This window comes from Rhineura floridana, chromosome 9 (genome assembly GCF_030035675.1).
Source record: "Rhineura floridana isolate rRhiFlo1 chromosome 9, rRhiFlo1.hap2, whole genome shotgun sequence".
Classification (NCBI taxonomy): Eukaryota; Metazoa; Chordata; class Lepidosauria; order Squamata; family Rhineuridae; genus Rhineura; species Rhineura floridana.
The window spans coordinates 63,967,705-63,991,348 of NC_084488.1; the positions used below are offsets into that span (position 1 = coordinate 63,967,705).

A 23,644-nucleotide genomic window follows, 5' to 3' on the forward strand; every position below is an offset into this window, starting at 1 on the left:
AAACCTGAAGGCAAGTTTTGTTCTCAGAGTGAAACAAACCACAAACCTTGGTTCGGATGTACACAAAGTCAAGGAGTTTAGTTGTTTCCTCTGTGCCCTGGTAAGGAGGAGACAGTCCAGAAAGATGTGTTTTACCATGATGTTTGAACTAGGCCATAGATTTCCAATGAAAATATGGAACTCTACACTTTTCATGTGGACCTCTCTGCAAATACAAGATTAGACTTGGTCTATAAATGCAGCAGGTTGAGATAGTACAATCCTGAGGAGATGATTATGATGATTTATTAATCACTTATTAATCATCTACATTTTTCTAATTGCCATTCAGCGTATAAAAGATAAAGCATTTCCTGCCCATAGACTCTCAGTCTAATAGACATAATACAAAGAGAAAAAGGAATGAGGAGAGGAGTGCTAGCAAATTATTGAAAAGTGGACTGTACCCCTTCATTATTGCAGGGGGGAAGTACCAACTTGTATCCAACTAAGTTCTATTCAGAGTAGACCCATTAAAATTCATGAGCCTAAGTTAGTCATGTTCATTAATTTCCATGGGCCTTCTCTGAACAGAACTACATTTGATATAAGTCACTTTTTAAAATGTTCTCCCATGTCGAAAATGCCTAGCAAATTAAAAACCAAAAATGCCAGAACCTAGGACATCCATTAAAATGTTCTAGTCCAGCCAGGTTCCTGTTGTGCTAGTTTTCTGCTTGCATGGAGATGTTTTTGATTGTCCACTTATAGTCCGTGGTAAAATCTGTACTACTCCCATCCCCTCCAGATTCTGCTGCATGTTTGAAACTAGGCTACAGCATATTAGTTATCTGGGACATAAAAATGTTGCTATTAAATGTGTCTTTGGACATGTGGTTAATAAATCTCAAAACATGTTATCTGAGACACATGTGCTCTCTTGCACTCCACTGATTAAATAAGAGGAGGAAGTCTGAAGCTGAATTACTTTGTTCTTTCTCAATTATTAGTAATAAGCATATGTATACTAAAAACAAAATATTCCTTTTTCTTCCATTTTAAATGTATACAGTGTTATGTTTACTGAACGTTCTCTGACTGCAGTTCTTTAAACAGAACTCTTTATTCAGATGACCTTTTTGCTTTCATTTCTTTTTTGTAAATGACTAGCAAATTACATAAATTTATAAGTAAATGTTCAGCAAACTAAGTACAAATATAAAATTATCTAGCTTGGATCCAGATTAGCATTAGTATAATTTGGTTTGTGCAAGTTTCTCCACACAGTATCAAGTAATTCTCCCTTCCCGCTGCATTCCACCACCATTTGAACTTCAGAAAAGTGGGCCGGAAAGCCCTGCTGCATGAACAGAATTTTGTTTGTGATAATCTGATTCCAAACTCATATACATATCTGTCTATCTACATATCACTAAAAAAACGCACAAAATCCTGTGACAGAATTAGGTTTTTTTCTGCTAGAATTTTTAATGAAAAAATATCAACACTACTTACTAATGTAACATCTTTAAACATACAATAGAAGAGTCCTATTTAAGGTGAGATAACTGACTGATAAGCAATTAAGAAATATAATAGAAAGCAAAATCTAGTTTTGTTCTTTTCTTTTAAACCAGCTTGTCCCATATCTTCACTATACTTTTTTAAAATATGCAAATAATATCTGGTTGCAATTTTAGATTTAGCTACCTCCCCCAATGCAAATACTTTTCCTGAGCTGAGCGTGAGAGGGGGAATGAACAGGAGATGATGTGATCAGTAATAGGTAATGCCAAACTATCATAGGCATTGAATTATATTTTAGCACTTGTGCTAAAACAGGCTTTTCCTTATTATATTTCAAGGGGGGATATAACAGGAAATACATTGAACATAAATCATGCTTTCTGAGTATAGCTAGTACAGCAGAGCCACGATAAAACCATCTTGCAGTGGTGGACAGCTTTTTAGATTCAATAGTGCAAAGACTTGTGGCTGATTTTTTTTATTTGCAGTACAGCTGTCAAATAAAACATTAACTAGAAATTTGTTTTGTCCAAAAAGGATCGACTAGGGGCTGTGGCTTGTTCTTGGGCAAAATGGTCGCATAATCTTGTGCTTTCTCCTACGAATAGACCAATTTTATAAATAATCAGTATCATCGGTGACAATTTACTCTGCATTCTAGTAAAAGCATACTGGGAATGAAGTCTGGCATTGGAAAAAGATAGAAAAATATTACAAAATCTTGTAGCTCCACCGATAAATGATCTGAGGATTCTGACCTATCTAGCGAAGAGGAAATTAACATGGTGCATGACAGGACATGCAGTGGCAAGGCCTTGAAACTGACAGATGAACTGTCAGGAGAGGGAGATTCGGCAATGTATGAGGAAAGCTTAATGGCACAATTGCAAGCAGCGTTAACTCCTATTAACAAGACTTTAAATGAGTTTAAATGAGTTTTATTCCCAAATAAAAGAGGCAATGCAAATGGCAAGTGAGGCCTTTGAGTTGGGTATGAAAAATCAATCTGTAATTGAATATGGCAACTTATGAATTGCACTTAAAGCTGGAGGAACAGCAGAACAAGTGGTGGGCCAATATTTGGGTTCCCTGAGTTTGAAGAAAGGAGTAATCCCATAGTAGAAATGGTTGCAAGATATATAGGATTTAACAGAACTCTGGTGCTGACTGATTTTGAAAGAATATACATAGCCCTGGGTCCTAGAAGCCAAAATGGCAGGAACTCACGAGATTTCGTTATCCCTTTTCAGAAGTATTTAGTGCAGCAATTTGTATATAAAACTTTAAGAAACATGGGTGAGCTAAAATTTCAAGATACCCCAATTCAGAGCTACCAAGACATATGTCAGGAAACTTAAATGAAGGAAAACATTTAAACCTGTCATGGAGGCACTTTGTACTGCAGGAGCACAATACTACTGGGTTTGCCTTTTAAAACTGTTGTGAAAGCAGAAGGAAAATGGCTTTCAGCTGCAGCACCAAAAGAAGCTCAATATCTGGATCCATTTCAGTCTGGTTTTCGGCCTGGTTATGGGACGGAGACGGCTTTGGTTGCCTTGGTGGATGACCTACGCAGAGAAGTGGACAGGGGGAGTGTGTCCCTGTTGGTTCTGCTGGACCTCTCAGCGGCTTTCGATACCATCGACCATGGTATTCTTCTAGGTCGCCTTGCGAGGATGGGACTTGGGGGCACTGTTTTGCAGTGGCTCCGTTCCTTCCTGGAGGGACGAACCCAGAAGGTGGTGCTGGGGGATTCCTGTTCAACCCCTTGGCCGTTGGGTTCAGTTTTGTCCCCTATGCTATTTAACATCTACATGAAACCGCTGGGAGAGGTTGTCCGGGGGTTTGGGGTTTGGTGCCATCAATTTGCTGATGACACTCAACTCTATTTCTTCTTTCCACCTAATTCCAAGGAAGCTGTCTTGGTTTCAAACCAGTGCCTGGCGTCAGTGGTAGACTGGATGAGGGCAAACAAATTGAAGCTTAATCCAGACAAGACAGAGGTGCTCTTGGTCAGTCATAGGGTGAATCAGGGAATAGGGATTAGCCGGTGCTGGATGGGGTTACACTCCCCCTGAAGACACAGGTTCGCAGTTTGGGTGTACTCCTGGACTCAGCTTAAAACCTGGAATCCCAGGTTTCGGCGGTGGCTAGGAGTGCTTTTGCACAGTTAAGATTAGTGCACCAACTGCGCCCGTTCCTTGAGCCGTCTGATTTGGCCACGGTGACACATCCTGCTTAGATTACTGTAACATGCTCTACGTGGGGCTGCCTCTGAAGACTGTTCGGAAACTTCAGTTGATTCAACATGCTGCAGCCAGAATGTTAACTGGGGCGGGTTGCAGGGACCATACAACTTCCCTGTTAAAAAAGCTCCACTGGTTGCCAGTCTGTTTCCGAACACAATTCAAAGTGCTGGTGATGATCTATAAAGCCCTATACGGCTTAGGTCCAGGCTATCTATCAGACCGTATCTCCCTGTATGAACCTGCCCAGGCCCTGACATCTTTAGGAGAGGCCCTTCTCTCAATACCCACGCCCTCTCAAGTACGACTGGTGGGGACACGTGATAGGGCCTTCTCGGTGGCTGCCCCTAGGGTTTGGAATTCCCTTCCTAGGGATGTAAGAATGACCCCCTCCTTGCAGTCCTTCCGGCGTCAAGCAAAGAGCTTTCTATTCCAACAAGCCTTTGGTATTGACGGCTGCTAAAGATAGGGCTTGACGGGAACTGCATTGCTAATACCTAATTCCTCCATTTTTAAACTGGTTTTTTTAATTCTCTTTTAGCTATAAGTATGAATGGTTTTAATATTGGAATTAGTTTAATTTTATTTTAATCTAGACTCTGTATGTTTTAATTATATGTGTTTTTTATCTGGAAGCCACCGCGAGTTCCAGTTTTGGAAGGATGGCGGGGTATAAATAAAGACGACAACAACAACAACAACAACAACAACAACAACAACAACAACAACAATAATAATAATATTTCTTGATCTCCTTACACCTACCTTTACCTGAGGATGTTCATCAAGACAAAAAGTCTTTGTGCCAAAGCGACAAATTGCAGACTTAATTAAGAGAGTCCTGAATTTAATTCATAATAACACTGTAGAGAATCATCCTTTCACCCTCTCTCGACATTTTTAAGGCCTTCAACAGGCCCATGATTTTTGAATTGTTAAAATCACTAAATTTTGGAGCTTGATTCCTCTATGTCATTGGCCAAATTTAAAAGGTGAAACTCTGATCCACTTCAAAGGAATTTAAGTATGAATGAATGAATGAAACTTTATTTTTACCCCGCCCTTTTTCCAAACTGGAACTCGGGCGGCTTACAAATAAAACTACATGTAGTTAAAACCATACAAAAATATACAATTAAGATACAATTAAACTATACGCAAGTAGGATTTAAGCAGATGGCATAAGCTGAACAGCTCTTGGCTTGGGCAAGTGACAGTGATAAAGAAGTCCCTCATGCGTAGGCTCCTTTTTCTATTTCAGGTGCTCCCTATTGAGATAGATAAACTGACAATGGGAGCAAACACTCCAGAGTAGGTAAAGCTATAGCCTAGGATCGAAGGGAAACCAGGGGTCTGGGAATGCGTATTCTCTCTTGTACTGTAATGCCTGTCAACTAGTCCATATAATGTGAGGTGATCATTCAGTAGACAAGATTGGATTATTTGCACCAAAGAGCTCTTCCTTTTTTTTTGAAAATGGCATTATCTATAGAACCTTCCAAGTCCCTTCTACAAAACCACCTTATAGGTTTGGAGAAAATAGGTGCATCTATTGACGCCTCAGCCTTCCCCATTATGTCCATTTCTTTTTTATCATACACTGTTTAAAGAGGATTCCAAGTTTAGGCAGTTTAGGCAGTGGTCGGCTAAAGGTCTATTCTGAGTGAGAGATTTGTTTTGAGATATATCCCCGCTCTCTCTAGAACAATTATTGGCTCCGCTTGCAGAAGTGCTACCATTCTGGTTTAAACTAGTACAATTACAAACATTTACTTCTTGTCTGTCTCACATAGAGGACCGCAGTAGGAACTTGAGTCTTTTTGAACATTGCTATATGGGTGCTGATAGGAGCCTGAAAGGAGTAATTTCTATCTCCTATAAAACATTATTAATAGACTCCACCTCTTCTTTGTTGGGTCTAAAGGCAAAGTGGGAGAATGATTGATATGTTGAAATTAAGGTTATGCAGTGGTTATGCAGTAATGTGGGCTAAACCTCCCTTAAAAACAATTTTGGCATGGGTTCAGGAGTCTGTGTTAAATAGGTGGTATTGTACCCCACTCAAGGTATAACAAATGTATAATGAGCTCTCAGACAAGTATTGGTGGGGTTGTGAAGTAAGAGGAACCTATTTTCATATGTGGTGGGAATGCCTGGTTGTCCAATTATTTTGACAAAGGGTATTCCAAGAAATTTTGGCAATTATGAGCCAAATTATTTCCATGGATCTGGGTTGGATCTCCTCTCTCTGTACCGGGAGATTATTAGTAACTTGCTGTATAAAAACTTGATTACTCTTCTATTGGCAGTACATGTTCAGAAATTGCCAAGCACTGGCATTATACCTCCTCATTTATGATACAGGGTTGAAAGTATGGGATTTGGCTTTAGCAGAGAAATTGACAGAAACCAGTAAGAGTAAAAAGGAGAGCAAAACAGAATACATATGGCTTCCTCTTATTGTATTTACATCAGAACAAGGTGGATTGGTCAAACTATCCAAAGCACAGAAGTCTGGAATGGCAAAACCAATGATTTGCTTCCAAAAAGATTGTGGTTATCAATCAATTTGTTTCCATTTCTTTCTGAGAGTTGCCTTGACATCTTTTCTTGCTCATTTCTTCTTTCTGATAAGTTGACTTTTTAAATATGGACTGATATGTAGTTTGTTACTGTTAATTATTTATTTTTATAATTTGGGGGGTGGGTTGCTATGTGAAAATTCTATGGATTGAGTTTTGACTACCTCAATAAAAAGTTACATTTTTAAAAAGGATGTCCCAGTGCATGGGATGATAATTGAAAATATGGTGTGAAAAGCTGGAATAGTATTAAAGCAAAAAATATTAAGGCAATAATGAGATTATCAGAAAGTAATTGAACAAAGAGAGGTGGAGCAGGCAGTTTGATGGCTGAACAGAATTATTTATTTATTATTGCATTTCTGTACCACCTTTCCTCTAAGGAGCTCAAGGTGGTGTACATGGTTCTCCTCCCTCTCCATTTTATCTTCACAATCCTGTAAGTTAGTTTCGGCTGAGAAATTATGACTGGCCCAGGGTCACCCAGTGACCTTCATGGCTTTGAACCCTGGTTTCCCAGGTCCTGGTCCCAACACTCTAACCATTACACCACACTGGCTCAATTATTTTTCTAGCCCCATGTCTCTTGGGGCAGGTCTGTAGCTTGATGGTAGAGCACGTGATTTGAATATAAAAGGTTCCAGGTTCAATCCCTAGCATTTCCTGGTAGGGGTGACAAAGATCCACATCTGAAACTCTGGAGAGCCACTGCCAGTCAGTGTGTAGAAAATACTAAGCTAGATAAACCAATGGTTTGACTATTCATTTTGAGGCAGTTTCCTATTTCCTCACAAAAGTAAAATTCATAGAAGTTACTGACCAAAGTTTGGAGGTGAAGAATATTTTGATGAATTGGACCTAAAAGCAGAGAATGAGATGAAAACCTCATACATTCATACCTCTTCAATGAGTAAACCAATAGTTTGTGTTAATTAAGGAAATAACAGTCTTCTGGTGCCTTAATGAAAGATTTATTGAAGCATAAACTTTTTCATGGGCTAGAGTTCACAAGTAGTATGTACTCATTATGCACCTTATGCAAAGTACAGTGTAATATGTCTATATTTATTTTCTGTTCATATAAGATCTGGAAAAAATGCTGTTCTGTATATTCCAGGGAAACTGATACAAGTAGTGTTTGGACACTGGGATGTTGTCACCTGTCTTGCTCGCTCCGAATCTTACATTGGAGGAAACTGTTATATTCTCTCAGGGTCTCGTGATGCAACACTGCTGCTATGGTACTGGAATGGCAAAACCAATTCCATTGGTGATAACTCAAGTGGTAAGGGAGACCTTTGTTGTTACTGACTTTTTTTGTAAATGGTGGACCAACTTCATGTTATACCTGAATAATTGCTTGACTGGGGCACAGTGAGGCAGCCTCCTAGATCACAGGTAAGGCACTGTTTTCAATATTTCTTGAGTGTACCTACTGCAGGGTGTACTAAATTATTACCCTTGCAAATTACTCTGTTTCTGTGGATCCCTATAACCTAAGTCACTTTGAGATTTTTTTTGTAAAGTGGCAAACAAATGCAAAACAATAACAGCAACATCCTTCACATATGTGAAGAGCTATTGTACTAGTACAAAACGGGGGGGGGATAAATTGGTTCAAATTATTTACACCAAATAAATTTTAATAGTTTTATTTGAACAGCCTTTTAAATAGGGCAAAAATCAAATTGTATAATACGTTTTATATTTTATCCATAATCCTGACCTTTACCTCCCAAGGAATGGACAAAGGAAGGAAGTGAACAAAATATGTGTATCATTGTATGTGTGTGAAAGAGAGAGAGATTGTGCGGGAGTATGCAAGACAGCATGTATTATTATTGTTATTGTTATTATCATTATTATTTTATGAATCGTTTCCTATAAAGCATCTCATAGTGATTTCACAATACAATAAAACACATATATAAGAATTACATATATTAAAACAATTTCAAATTCAATACAGATGCCAACTGGAATAAAAATTATCACTTAAAAGGCTTGTTGGAAGAGGAGAGTCTTCAATAGGTGCTGAAAAGCCAATGTAAATGGGACCTATATTATATGTAATGGGAGGGAGTTCCAAAGGATAGGTGCCAAAGGCCTGATTCTGACATCATGTGGAATAAACCTCCTGTTTAGGTATATCTCCTGCAGAGTGCAATGACTGGTTGGATATATAAGGGATCTTTTAGGTATCCTGGTCCCAAGTTGTATAGGGCTTTGTACATCCAGTAAGAGCAACTTGAACTTAGCCTGATGGCTAACTGGCAGCTCGTGCAAGTCTTTCAGCAGCAGCATAATATGATGGCAGTATTCTTCCCTAGTAAGAAGTCAAGCCGCTATATTTTGCACTTGTTTCACCTTCTGGCTCAACCTCAAGGACAGCCCCAAATAGAACACATAGCAGTCATCCAGTCTGAAAGTTACCAGTACATGGATGGCAATGGCCAAGCTATCATGGTCATAGCTGTCTTACCAGCTGAAGCTGGTAAAAGGCACTTCTAGCCACTGATATCACCTGGGTCTCTGGAGACAGAGGTGGATCCAGGAGCAACTTTAGACTATAAACCTGCTCCTTCAGGAGACCTTTGACCTCAACCAAAGCAGGCAATTGATGAATTATCTAGAGTCAGGAACTGCTCACCCACAATGCCGCCATCTTTCCAGGGTTCAGTTTGTTGGTCCTTATCCAGCTCACCACTGAGTCCAGGCACCAGTGCACTGCTTGTGTGGCCTCTTCTGATCCAGATGTTACAGAGAAACAGAGCTGAGTTTTAACAGAATAGTAATGACATCTCATCCCAAATCTGATGAGATAACCACTCTGAGCAGCATCACGTAGATGTTAAATAGTATTAGGAACTTGATTTTACCCTGCATGACCCCACAGCACAACTGCCAGGGGGCCAAGAGGTAACCGCCCAATGCTGTACTCTGAAAATGACCCTGGAGACAGGGGTGGAACTACTATAAAACAGTGCCCCCAACACATCTTATAGAGCCAGTTCAGGATACCATGGTCGCTAAAAGCCACTGAGAGATCATGCAAGTATAAAAGGGGCATGTTACTCTTGTCCTTCTTTTAATAAAAGTAATCCATCAGAGTGACCAAGGCTGCTTCCATCCCATAACCAGGGCCTGAGCCCAGTTTGGAATGGATCAGTACTTGCTGCTGTTGGAGCCACAACCTTCTCAATCGCCTTCCGTCAAAAGGGGTTATTTGCAACCAGGCAGTAAGTGTCACAAACCAGTGGGTCCAAGGTAGACTTTTTCAGGAGTGGTTGAATCACCATTTGTTTCAGGATGGCTGGGGCCACTCCCTCCTGTAATGATATGTTGACCATAATCTCAATCCAGCTGCTCATATCCTCTCGGCAACCTTTAGTAAACTGAGAGGGGCAAGTGCCTCCTGCCCTTCATCTCATGCAATCTCAAATAGAGACCAATTTATGAAGATGCAGCTAGATCCAGATGTAAGGGCATTTAGGTTGAAATGAATTATCATAAGGATTAGCAAGATCTGTAAAAGCAGAATAGATAATATTTCTAGGAAAAATCATAAGATTACTCTGATAAGTAGGATGGTTGTGTTAAGCTTTAAACAGCCAGTGTGATACCAGCTTGCAAATGTTTCTAAAGAGTTCCATAGATTAGCCAATTATATTTCTATAGTACGAGCAGCTTGAGTACATTTAATTTTCTTTTAAATTAACTACATGAAAAGTATGTCAAACTTGAACACTGTTTCACTGAAGCCTGTAGCAAGTATCCTTTGTTTAAATCTTCCAGTCCTGTTTCTTTTTAATGTTTTTGCTGTACATAAGCATCCTAGAGTGACATCTGCTGGTGGTGATGTGAAATTCTATAAAACAATCCTTGTCATAGCAAAGTCAACAGTGGAAATTGTTGCTTTTGATGCTAAAAAATCAGGATCCCATGACTGGCATTGTATCCATGAATAGTCAGATATTCCAATTATTTTTCACAGTTGTGTATAATATTTTGTCAAAGTTTTCACCTGGAAAGCAGGTACACCCTGAATAGTTACTAGGCGTCAACAACATCAAGTTGAAAAGTTAGAAATTCAAATGCTCCATTAATATCGCACAACAATTATGACTGAATACAGCAAGATTTCTTCTTGGTTACGCTGATGAATAGGCATGTAACAGGCACTCAAGTTTGTGACTACATTTTAATTTTTAATTTATTTATTTCTGGCTAGTGGCCACAATACTGAGATACATACTACACTTTTCTTACCTGAAAGTAGTCCTGGTTATGTTTTCCTACTTTATATTTGCACAGATTTACTGTGTCTCATCTACACCTTTGAATCATCAAAGCATAGGATTCACCAGGCAAATCTTTTAAAGTTTTATAGCATTTAGGGCCAACTGAACATTACAAGGAATGTATGGCAGCTACTAACCACATCTCCCCTCAGATGTTTTCAAAGTAAATTCTAGTAAAAGGGACATACTCGGTATTTCCCCATCCCCACTCTTCATTAGCTGCTACATTTAGGGAGTGCCAAATATAATGTATTGATGTCACATCTCCTATTTCCTTTACTAGGTGTTACCAGGGAGACCTGAATCAAAAGCAGCCTGTAATGTCTAATTATGTCCTGAAGAATATGCCCACAACTTCTAAATAGTTCACGGGAATCTAAGCTCATCACCCAAGCCCAGTGTCTATATTTTTGACACTGAACACCCCACCATCCCAAGATTCATCTCAGGCAGTCATGAGACATATTCTTTGATCTACTGTAAATGAGGCCAGGAATATTTGCCAGAATCCAATGATTTTGTCTAATCATACCTTTGTATCATAACATGGTGGCTATCATGTACAACTTTCAAACATTCCTGGTTATGGCATAGAAAATTCTGGGGGTTATCAACATAATAAACCCAATCTGGTGTCCAATACATTTGTGCTATGTTATAGCAGGGTGGATATTTTGCTGCTGTTGTTATGTGCCTTCAAGTCGATTACGACTTATGGCGACCCTATGAATCAGCGACCTCCAATAGCATCTGTCATGAACCACCCTGTTCAGATCTTGTAAGTTCAGGTCTGTCCCTTCCTTTATGGAATCAATCCATCTCTTGTTTGGCCTTCCTCTTTTTCTACTCCCTTCTGTTTTTCCCAGCATTATTGTCTTTTCTAGTGAATCATGTCTTCTCATTATGTGTCCAAAGTATGATAACCTCAGTTTCATCATTTTAGCTTCTAGTGGTAGTTCTGGTTTAATTTGTTCTAACACCCAATTTTTTGTCTTTTTTGCAGTCCATGGTATGTGCAAAGCTTCAAGGTTCAGTGATACATCTTTGCATTTGAGGACCTTTTCTAGTTCTCTCATAGCTGTCCTCCCCAGTCCTAGCCTTCTTCTAATTTCTTGACTGTTGTCTCCATTTTGGTTAATGACTGTGCCAAAGTATTGATAATCCTTGACAAGTTCAATGTCCTCGTCAACCTCTTCTTCTGTTGTCTTTGCTTTAGTCTTCTTGACATTCAGCTGTAGTCCTGCTTTTGTGCTTTCCTCTTTAACTTTCGTCAGCATTAATTTCAAATCATTACTGGTTTCTGCTAAGAGTATGGTATCATCTGCATATCTTAAATTATTAATATTTCTCCCTCCAGTTTTCACACCTCCTTCATCCTGGTCCAATCCTGCTTTCCATATGATATGTTCTGCATATATATTAAACAAACAGGGTGATAAAATACACCCCTGTCTCACTCCCTTTCCGACTGGGAACCAATCGGTTTATCCATATACTATCCTTACAGTAGCCTCTTGTCCAGAGTATAGGTTGCACATCAGGATAATCAGATGCTGTGGTACCCCATTTCTTTTAAAGCATTCCATAGTTTTTCATGATCTACACAATCAAAGGCTTTGCTGTAATCTATAAAGCACAGGGTGATTTCCTTCTGAAATTCCTTGGTGTGTTCCATTATCCAAATTATGTTTGCGATACAACCTCTGGTGCCTCTTCCTTTTCTCCTGTGCATGGAAAAGCTGATCTCAGGTGGGTAGCTAGCTCCACCTAGCAGTTGAAGGCAAAAGAGTACTAAAGAGTTGTGGTTCTTTTACAAGGACTTCCTACTCAGTTTCTCTTCTGCCTTCCACCAAGAACGGTTGATCTAGCTCCTCTCTGGTGTTTTTTTCCTATTGTGTGTCTGTATCTTTTCCTTCCTTTACTGTTTTCCTACGTGTGTCTTGTTGAAAACAAAAAAAGGGGGGTGCCATTTTACGTTTCCCTCCCTGAGACTTCACGGCAGCGCTGAGACGACCGCCAAGCAGCTGCCTCACCGCTTCGGTTGTGAGACCACTGTCTTCTTTGTTGGACTCCCCCCCCAGCCTCATTTCTCAGGCACGTCTGTACCTGCCTACCAGCAATCACCCGACCAGCCTCCTCTTTTCACAGCGTGAGTGGGGACGCCTCTTGCAGCATGCTCCTCAGGATGCCGAACGCCTGCCATCCCCTCCTCCATCCTCTCACCCGCGGAAGGCCTCAGCAGGACGCTCCAGCCGCAGGGGAAGCTTATTTGCTCCCTGCAGCTCGTCAGCACCTGGCCCAGCTATTATTACAGCCCTTAGCCCCCATAAGACCCGCAGTGTGGCTTGTGCCCATGAGGAAGGCAACACACAAATCTATCCTTTAAGGTCTTGTTCCTTGTGGCCATTACTTCGGCCCAGAGAGTGTCTGAGTAGAATGCTCTTTCTGTTGACAAGAATTTATGTGTGTTTCATAAGGATAGAGTAGTCCTATGTACTGTCCCTTCTTTTCGTCCTAAAGTACTGTCTACTTTCCACTATCAGCAAGAGCTGGTACTTCCTTGCAGCAGCCACATCGGCAGCATTCTCATCAGCCCAGCTGTTTTGCTGTTGTCCCCTGTTTCATGTCGATGGTTCCTATTATTTCTCTTTGTTCTTTCCTCCTGTTGGTTGACTTGTTATCAAAAACTGAAATAAGGAGCTGCAAGTCCTTACAAGTCCTTGTAAAAAAACCCACACTCTTTAGCACTCTTCTGCCTTCAACCACTAGGTGGAGGTAGCTGCCCACCTGAGATCAGCTTTTGGCATGCATAGAGAAAACTGTTTTATGGTAAGACCAAATGTCTTTTCTACATTCAGCTTGCATGTCTGGCATTTCTCACTCCATATATGGTAAGAGCCTTTGTTGTAGAATCTTGAGCATTACTTTACTTGCATGGGATATTAAGGTGGATACTTCTGCATTGTCAAAAATAGTAAATGTACTGGACAAAACAGAGTTGTATGACATTTGTATATGTTAATTATATGTTTAAATGCAAGTTTAGGGATCTTGAAATTTAAATAAAATTGCAATACATCTCACCATAATGGGGAGGGCTGTGACCAGGTGACCTATAAGCCTGCCCAGTCTGCTGTCCAGATACTAATTCTTGATGGGCAACTTCCAGGCTTTGTTCTACCTTATGGTTCTTTTGGTGGTCCTACACAGAATAGACCCACTGAAGTTAATGGACATGACTAGCTTATGTTCATTAATTTCAGTGGGTCTGTTCTGAGTAGGACATAGTTGAATACAACCCTTTATATTTAAACCAGATTTGGATTGGACAGTCTTTCAAACAGAGGATGCCTTCAAATGGAGGACTGTGCTAAAGTAGGACACATGCCCCCCTTTATATAGTTTGAAAAATAAATGAATGGAGAAAGTGTGCGAGAAGGGAAACATAAGTGCTGAATCATATTGCAGAATTGTAAGAATAAATAGGATCCCTTGATTGCAGAATTGTAAGAATAAATAGGATCCCTTTATTATGAGTTTATTTCATTTTCTGGCTTTTGTAGTTTGTTTTTTAATCAGGAATGTAATGTGGGTGGAGGTGACTTTTGATAACATATTTCTAGATTATATACTTACTGTATGTCCTTCACGGAAAGGGTTGCTCCCACACTTGGGTGCAGGGATCATTTCATGTCCCCATAACTCACTTGTTCACAGTAGGAAAGCTCCTCCCATATCTATTTTTCAAAAATGATCCAGTTGCTGTTTGTTACAATTAAATACATTCTCCGACTTCCAGTCATATTTCAGAGTTATGTACGGTATACATCTTTCTTAAAAGTATTCATCTGGAATATAAACTGGGTGGGAAAATCACCCACCCCTTTCCACCTCAGTCACAACTATAATGGTAGTTGGCACAATAGAGTACCAACACACTAGTTATGTTTTAAATTAGATGGAGAGCAGCGTTTCAGTGCTGCTGTGTTCAAGCTCAGGTGTCACTGAAATGATACACATGAAATTCTCCAGGACCAAGATGGTTTAGTGCTCCATGATGTAATGCAGACCTTTGTGTTCCAGGCAAAACAAGGCTCTGTTTACTGCTTGTAGCCAATGGCTGATGTTGTAAAAGGAATAATATTCATATGGTGAATGGATAAAAATATAATATGTACCATATGTGTACAATTGGAGTAATAGGATTAATATATAAAATTTATTTACCTGATTTTATTCAAGTTAGAGTTTTCCCACGTAATTATGGCGATGGAATAACAATATGTACGTGGCTTAGAAATTCTAATAATTAAGTAGCACATAAATGCCATAAATAAATAAATAATGAAATGAAGAATGTGCCCTCCATAGTCACCATAGATCCACTTTGTCTACCTTTTTTTGTAAGTAATATTCTTCTTTCAGTGGGACAAGATAGGAAGTTTCAGAGTAATTCCTTAATTAATTTCTCTTATCTTAAGAGACAGGAACAATGAATGAATTCAGAAAGAAAAACTGAGCATAAGACCACATACGGTGCATCAGTTCTTTAAAATCTACAGATATTAAAATGTTGATGCAATGTTTGAGGTTTTACACCTGTTCTTACTTTTAAACTGGTGCTTTTAACTTTCTGTATCAGAACAAAAAGGGTCTGTGAAAGCAAACAGAATACATACTAGCAGGCCTTTTATATTCCTCTGACTAAAAACAATCTAAATTAGTAATAAGTAATATCCAAACCTGTATTCTTTAGACTCACAATATGGTTTAAAGTTACCTTCAGTCAAATTATCACAGCCAACATTATTATTTCTTTATTATTTGATTTATTACATTAGCATTTATATTTATTTATTTATTTATTTATTTGTTAAATTTTTATACCACCCCACTAGCATAGCTCTCTGGGCGGTATACAACAAAGAATACAAATATATACAATAAAATCCCATAATATTAAGTGGAATACACAGTATATCCAATTTCAGATTATACAAAGCAAACTTCACAGTTCTTTTTTCCCCAGATCATTTTTATCCCGTTCTTTTTTAAAAAAAATCACATAATAGGTTTGCAGAATACTATGTCTGTGATGTTTTATAAGTATAATTTTACTTATGCAGGTTTACCAATGTTCTTGAACCAGCTATACAGTATATAATTATGATTCATATTTAAAAGTCGGTGGTATTAATACACATGCTTTCAGTTCCTAGATCAAATTTAAAACATTCAGAATATACAGAGGGACCCCAATAGAGCAATAACAGACCAGTTTTCCCTCCTATGCTCATAGTTTGTGTTCCTTGACTTAGGCTGTATACACACAGCAGTTTAAATGGATTCATGGCATTCCACGCTTTAGCTTTAAATAATAATCAGAGTCGTTATGCTTGTTTTAGAAAAAGTTGCTAAAGTTAAAAAAAGTGATTTGTAGATAAAATATAAGTTGGAAGTCAGTATTCATAAAGAGTTTGCTGAATTGATTTAATTGGGTAAAATATATGGACTAGTTTTTATATTTAGTTGTCTAACAAGATTCTCTTTTACTTTTTTACTATTAAACTAAAGCTTAGTAGAATAATCCTTAGTAGATCCTCCGTGGCTCAGAGTGGTAAGCGGCAGTAACACAGCCAAAGATCTGCTCATGGCTGGATTTCGATTCCAATGGAAGGAGGAAGTCGAATCTCCGGTAAAAGGGGTCGAGGTCCACTCAGCCTTCCATCCATCTGTGGTCGGTAAAATGAGTACCCGGCATATGCTGGGGAGTAAAGAATGGTCGGGAAAGAAACTGGCAAACCCACCCCATATATATGGTCTGCCTAGTAAACGTCGCAAGACGTCACCCTAAGAGTCGGAAATGACTCACACTATAAGTACGGGGACACCTTTACCTTTCTTTAGTAGAATGAAATAGCAGCAATACAGTTGTTCATGATTAAGCAAGGAACAGACTCTCAAGAAAATTTTAGAGCTTTTTTAAAGAGCTGTTTCCAAGTAATTTCCATTTTTTCTAGTACAATATTACTATAGTCTTGCAGAACCATGCAGTATCATTTTACCTCCTGAAAATTTCTTTGCTTTACTTCTGTAAGACAGCTTATGCGAACCATTAGGAGGAGAAAAAAGAACTCTGTAGAACTGATTTGTGTTCCCTTAACTCTTGGGGTAGAGTAATGTATCTGTTTTGTTAGTTACGCTCTTTGTTGTGCTGTGCACACTGTGTAAAATATCAAGTTCAAGTTTTAAGTAAAGTTTTAACAATGAACTTGAGATAGTGTTAAAATATAGTGTTGTACAAAGTAAATCTGCAAAACAGTTCTAGATATTAGTACAAGATTTGGACTAGCTTTAATTTAATTTGACTTGTTCATCTTCCTTTAAGGATCTCCATAAAGATGTACTCAACATTCTTTTTAGGCCTTTGTTAAAGATTGGATCAGTGGTCGTAAACCTGCTTAAGGGACAAAGCCTTGCCTTTCTTTGAAGTCACTTCCCTGGGATTTCAAAGAAGGCATAGAAGCCAGTTTCCCCAAAAAATAGTTCAGAAAAGTTTGAAGTGGTGCCCTAAAAAAAAAAAAAATCCTTTTGCTTTATTGAAAACCATGACAATCTTCTGAAGTACTAAGAATTTAAAAGCTTTTAAAAGAAATCTCTTCTGCTCTACGGTCAGCTTCTGTGTTGATACCATTATCTGGAAGAATAAGAAGCATGAAGACTCCTAAATGCTTAACATTTTTATCAAAGGAATCAGTCTGACTTTTCAAAGGATCCATGTTCTATAAGGCATATTGATGCAGAGCAGGAAGGGAAGACAAACTTTCAATAGGCTTTTAAACACATCATTGCTAAATTAGTGCAGCTGGCCTATGTTAAAATTATAGAGTTTATTTTATTAATGAATATGTGCATCTAAATTATACATATTTGAAATACAAAACTACTAAACTGGTAACAACTCAAAGAACATTTTTGATGTGCAGAAATTAATATTGCAGTCATGAGGGAATTGCATGAGAAAATTGGAAGTAGTCCAGACACTTAGTTACATATATGACCTTTGGGATTGTGCCTGATGTTATATGTTTTTTAACCTATATTTTATTTATTTGTTTTGAAGTTTTTACATTTGAATGCTTGACACTGCAACATTATTTAGCCTACACCCTCTAACCCTATCCAAATGCCACTCATATGTGAATTGTCCCATGACCCCTTTCATATTATCTAAGTTCAGAATGGTAGAGGATGTCTATGTTTCCTATATTTCTCTGGATGAGACCGTTATTCCTTTGCCCTTTATACACTTGTGTGTGTTTGTGCCAATAATGGAATTATGGTCAGAGCTGACTTTTGGATTTTTGGGGCCCTCAGCCAAGTGGGCCTCCTTAATCTAGAAAAAGCAGAGCATGCAAACTCAATGTACTCCTGGGTCCTCTGTACTCAGTGAAAATGGCAGCACTGTCATTTGCAGGCCATAGGCCCATAGTGAATGCCTGATCTTACTGCCATTTGGAACTGGACAGTTCACCCTTCTTATACTTTATGGCAAGGGTGAGGAGCCTCAGGCCTGTGGACCAAACGTGACCTTCCAGACCTCTCTGTCTGGCCTAGGGAAAATTCCCAATGAGGGAATACATCCGTCAATTGGTTTATTTTTTCCAGTATAAAAAAAAGGAAATGTGAGGAGTAGCCTTAAGTTGTCATGTTCATGATGGATAAGCATGCTATCATTCTTCATGTGAAAGAGAATAATATGGAAACAGTGGCTGCATCATCCTGTGGCCCTTTTACAATATCTGATCCAAGCCCTAAGGAATGAGCTATAAATTGCTCTCAAACTAGCTCTACTTAGCTCCTAGAAACTATTTACATTCATAGATTCAGCACACACAGGGACAGTGTTATCAAAGTTCATCATGCCATGGAAGTAAAAAGACCCAAAATGAAACTCAACTATATGATCTTAGATACATATTCACTAATAGGCAAAAAAAACCCTTGCGGTTTAAGAACGTATTTATAGCCAACAGATATTTCTATCAAATTTTAAAAAGCAGGGAAATTGGGCAGCTATAGTGAATGCACCAGGGGAACAGGAGACCTGACCTCCTCTCTGAGATATCGTACTGCCCTACAAATTTCTCAAAATGCAATTTGGGTTGGTCTTTCACAGTCCAATCCACTTGCTGTGTAGCTTGGAGGAATTTGGTAACGTGCCTCTGAGCATATGGTGAGTGGTGGCAACACCTGCCATCTCCAAAGACGGAGAATTGCATTTTTTTATGTTGTATGTTGGTGTTCTTCTTACTTTGCTTCTTTCCTGTGTTACTACTGTTTCTACAGAGAATCTAACCTAGAAAATTATATTTCTCTCATTATTCATCCTACAAATCTTTGTCAAATTTATTTTTATTAATTTCAAAGACTTTTTATTAGTCAATGTAATATGATGGTGAAGACAGCCTTTTGTGTTTCAAACTGGAGGTTATGCTCTATTTCTATTTTGGGCGCATTAACAGTTGAATCTGAAACTGCAGTTTGATGTAAAATCAGACTGATTACAAAATGTTGCTACTTAAGCAATTATTCTAGCTACTGGAAAAACCAACTTGGCCTGCCCACGTTGCATGCTTTCAGCCTGCTATGCTTAAACCACTCCACTTAAGAAAAGGTGGGCATGATCAATTAAAAACATAGAGCACACCTAGAATTTTGCTAGAATATATTTCACCTCCCACTGTTTCATCTTCTGCAAACTGAGACACTCCTGATGTCCACTGGAAGCTATTCTACAGAATAGTCAGTGCAATTATTCCACAAATGCTTTTAGAGGTTTTTTTTGTGTAAATTATGCAAAGTGTTGCTATACTTCACATATTCACAGAAACAGAAGCAAAAGAAAATGATTTACTATAGGAAACTTCACTAAAATTGGAAAGTCAATCAAACATATTTCAAGTGACCATCTGAAATATATCAACTGTCCTAATATTGTTGCTTCTTCCCTGCTAAAACAAGATCAGCACAGCAATGCCTTGTTTCTGTTATTTGGGCCAATTGCAGGTATTGCCACCACTCACCATATGCTCAGAAGCACCTGTTACCAAATTCTTCCAAGCTACACAGCAAGTGGATTGGACTGTGAAAGACCAACACAAATTGTGTTCACATTTTTAGAAATTAGTAGAGCAGTACAATATCTCAGAGAAGAGGCCACGTCTCCTGCTCCCCTGGTGCATTCGCTATAGCTGCCCAATTTCCCTGTTTTTTAAAGTTTGATAGAAATATCTGTTGCCTATAGGCACATTCTTAAACTGCAAGGTGTTTTGCCTATTATTGAATTTCTCTGCTTTTTAATCTGGGAGGTAAGAAATGAGATCCTGTGCAAGTTTGCTGAGAATTGATTATTTGCATGCTTATTGAGTTTAGTGGGATTTACTCCTTTGCAATCATGCATAGGATAGGTGAAAGTGGCCACAGGGGATGGGGAGGGGAGGAGGAGGAAGGGCAGAGGGGCATGGGAGCAGGCAAGAGAGGGAGGGGAAGAGGAGGGCAGGTTTGATCATTTGCATGCTTATTGAGTTCAGTGGGATTTACTCATGTATAATCATGCTTAAGATAGGTAAAACTGACCATGGGGGAGGGGGAGGATGGGAGAGGGGAGGGGAATGAGGGGATTGGAAGGGGATGTGGAGGGGGAAGGAAGGGGCAAGAGGAAGGAGATAGGAGGAAGGAGGAGGGGAGGGCAGGTTTGATCATTTGCATGCTTTTTGAGTTCAGTGGGATTTACTCCTGTGCAATCATGCTTAGGATAGGTGAAACTGTTCTGGGGCAGGGGTAGGGAGGGAGGGGGAGGGGAGGAGATTGGGTGGGCGAGCCCTTGACAGAGGGGAAGCCCCTTTCCAACCAAAATGAAAACATTGTGAACAGTATCATTCTTTTTCAGCATTTCCCTCACCTTTTTATTCTACAGCAGGCACATGTAGTCTCCCACTCCATTTAAACCAAAGTTGTCACTGACCACATACACAACAGTCCTTTATTCCACTTTAGGCAGTCATGGCTTCCCCCAAAGAATCCTGGGAAGTGTAGTTAGTGAAGGATGCTGAGAGCTGCTAGGAGATGCCCTGTTCCCCTCGCAGAGCTTCAATTAGAGTGGCTGACTATTAAACCACTCTGGTCACTTGAGCTCTGTCAGGGGAATAGGAGTCTCAATTTCAGCACCCTTCACAAACTACACTTCCCAGGATTCTTTGGGAGAAGCCAGGACTGTCTAAAGTGATATAAAGGTGTGGTGTGGGTGTGGCTCCCTGATTAGCCAAGCCAAAAAGCTGTGAGTCTTGCTTTTAGAACACTTGACAGTTGGTTCTTGCTGAGCATGCCTGGGCTTATCATTGACTTCAATGCTAAATTTCTTAAATTAATTAAAACTCAGCTAGGCATTTTTTAAACTTTTAAACTGCAGATGATGAAGGTCAGAGTATGGGCAAGGTCAGTAATAAGATTACAGGCACTCTGTGAACATGGCTGATTTTTAATTAATTTCAACAAATTATGAGAACTCTGACAGAAAAAAAGTCCAAAAGGGTCTGTTTTTCTCTCTCTCTTTTTACACTTTGAACTCTCAGTTATCTCTGACTGTTTTGTGTATCGTCATGAAAATTTAGATGGTTGTTAAGCAAGCGTTTCTGAGTTCAGGACTATAAGTGTCGTAAGGTTTTGTTTTGAAATGAGGTTATGGGAAGCATCAGAATGGCATGGGGGTATTTTCAATTTAACATTATGGAATGCGAAAAATCCATGTTGGCTATAGTATACAGCCGCTCCTGTGGCTGTATAATCAGTAAACTTTCTACAGCAATTAGTACTATTGTAGGTTAAATGAAGGCTTTTCGGTTAAACCATGTACATCCATGTTTGTACTCAAAATTATTATTTTTAAAATTACTTTAAGCTGTGTCCTGCATGAAGAAAGTTTAGTGGACCCAGTTTATTTCTGAAAGCATAGTGACTGTTCACAGTCACCTAAGCAATGCCTAATAAACATAAGGAGATATAGTAGGGTTCCTGCTCTTAGGCTTTTAATATGATTTCCTCCACCACCCCTCCCGGACTGTCTTCCATACTTCCTGGATTTTAGTGTGTTTTGCCAAATCTTCCATGAATTAAAAGCTTTTTAAAATTTATGGTTGCTATTTTAAAATTGTGTAGTTTGAAGGAGGTCTTTGAGCAGCTGGAAAGTACTGTGCTTTCTTTTTTTCAAATAAGCGCCTTTCTCGGTAAAATGAAATTAGTCTATTTAGCATACTGTAGAATAAAAACATAATTTGAAATCTGAGTTTGTGTTCCTGGTCCATTAAAACCAATTGAAGTTATGTTCTGTATTCCAATAGGATATGTATTATACCTTCATAGGAAGCTGCCTCATTTTACCAGGTCAGGCAGGGGTATTTCATGTCATCTGCTTTTAACTGGAGATGCTAGGGATTGAACCTGGAGCCATCTGCATGCAAAAGCATGTGCTCTACCACTGAGCTATGATACTTCTCTGATTCAGTAGCTCCTTGCATGACGCAGGGCCAGCCCTATCAGTTGCCTCAGGTGACAGATACAGTGTCAGCCCCCTCCCCCAGCCGTTCCTCCTAAGAACTTTGGCCATTCACCTCAGCTGGAGAGCAAAGTGCTGTGTGCCACACATCAGACATCCCACAAATGCCCTTAGGTACAATGGAGGATGTTATTCTGTTTCCAGAGTTGAAGTAAAATTCAACTGCCAGGCCTATTACTTTCTGTGCAGCCAGTAGCCAGGTGGCACAGGCAGGATTGTGATGCATACCTGGCTTCCCAAGGCCAAGCATCACTGCCGCTTACTGAGAGGGGGAAGGGCAAGGCACTGAGATTCCTGCTCCTTGCCCCTCCCTCTCTTGCTAAGTGGCAGCAATGCTTAGCATTGGGAAGCCAAGCACACAACCCTGACCTGTCTGTACCACCTGTACATGTACAGCTGAGGGAGGGTGTGAGGGTGCATCTTTTCCTTTGCTTTAGGGAGCATAATGCCTTGAGCCAAGCCTCTCTGGATGTCAGCTTTGATCTCCTCATGGAACTTCCCCTCCCTCCCAAAGCATGCAAGGAGTTCCCTATTCACTTGTCCAGAAGTGGTTATTGCTCTATAAAAGCTAAAGCCCCCATGGGCTCTTTGACCTAGTTTAATTGTTTTCTTGGATCTTGGATTCACATTGATATCTTATTTTGGGGGAGGGATATAAATTGATTTGTATCCTGTATCCGGAACAGAAGTCAAATAACTTGGCTGGATTATTTTCTTTGTTACAAGTGCAAATTAATTGTGATTTAAAAACTACACATATCAGCACCAGATATCTGAGATATCTAGCATGGGGAAAACACTGTAACTTGTGACACAACTCATATTTTGTATAGAAAAGTCCCAGGTTCATTGTGTGGACCTCCAGGTAGGGATGGAAAAGAGTTTGGAGATTCACTGCCGGTCAGTGTAGACAAGGGACAGGGAACCTATGGCCTTCCGTATGTTGTTGGGACTACAGTGCTCACCACCTCTGACCTCTGGCAGTGATGGCTGTGACCATGCTACTCTATACCTGGTATAGAAAATACTGAGCTAGATGAACCAATGATATGCCTTGGTATAACAAGCCTTTTATTTTATTTTATTTCATTTATATCCCACCTTTTCTTCAAGGAGTTCAGTGTGCTGCACATGGTTCTCCCCTTCCTGATTTGATCCCCACAAGAACCCTGTGAGGTAGGTTAGGTGGAGAGGCAGTGACTGGCCCAAGGTCACCCAGTGAGCTTCATGGCTGAGTGGGGATTTGAATCTTGGTCTCCAAAGGCCTAGTTCAGCACTCTAACCAGTACACCACACTGGCTGTCTTTTAAGTCGAGATCTTTCCCAGTCTGCATCTGTATTGGATTGTTTTAGATGTTTTATTGCTTACGCGTTAGCTGCCCTTGAAGGCCAGGA

General features: G+C 39.5%; 1 protein-coding gene across 4 annotated transcripts in view; it reads left to right on the plus strand.

Moving 5' to 3' along the window:
• The window catches only part of LRBA (LPS responsive beige-like anchor protein), a 654,576-nt gene that overhangs the window by 612,865 nt on the left and 18,067 nt on the right, over nt 1-23,644 (plus strand). For all 4 annotated transcript variants that reach the window (XM_061584671.1, XM_061584674.1, XM_061584673.1 and 1 more), the window contains exon 53: nt 7,452-7,619. In XM_061584671.1, the coding sequence (XP_061440655.1) occupies nt 7,452-7,619 (168 nt within the window). The remainder of the gene's footprint in view (nt 1-7,451; nt 7,620-23,644) is intronic.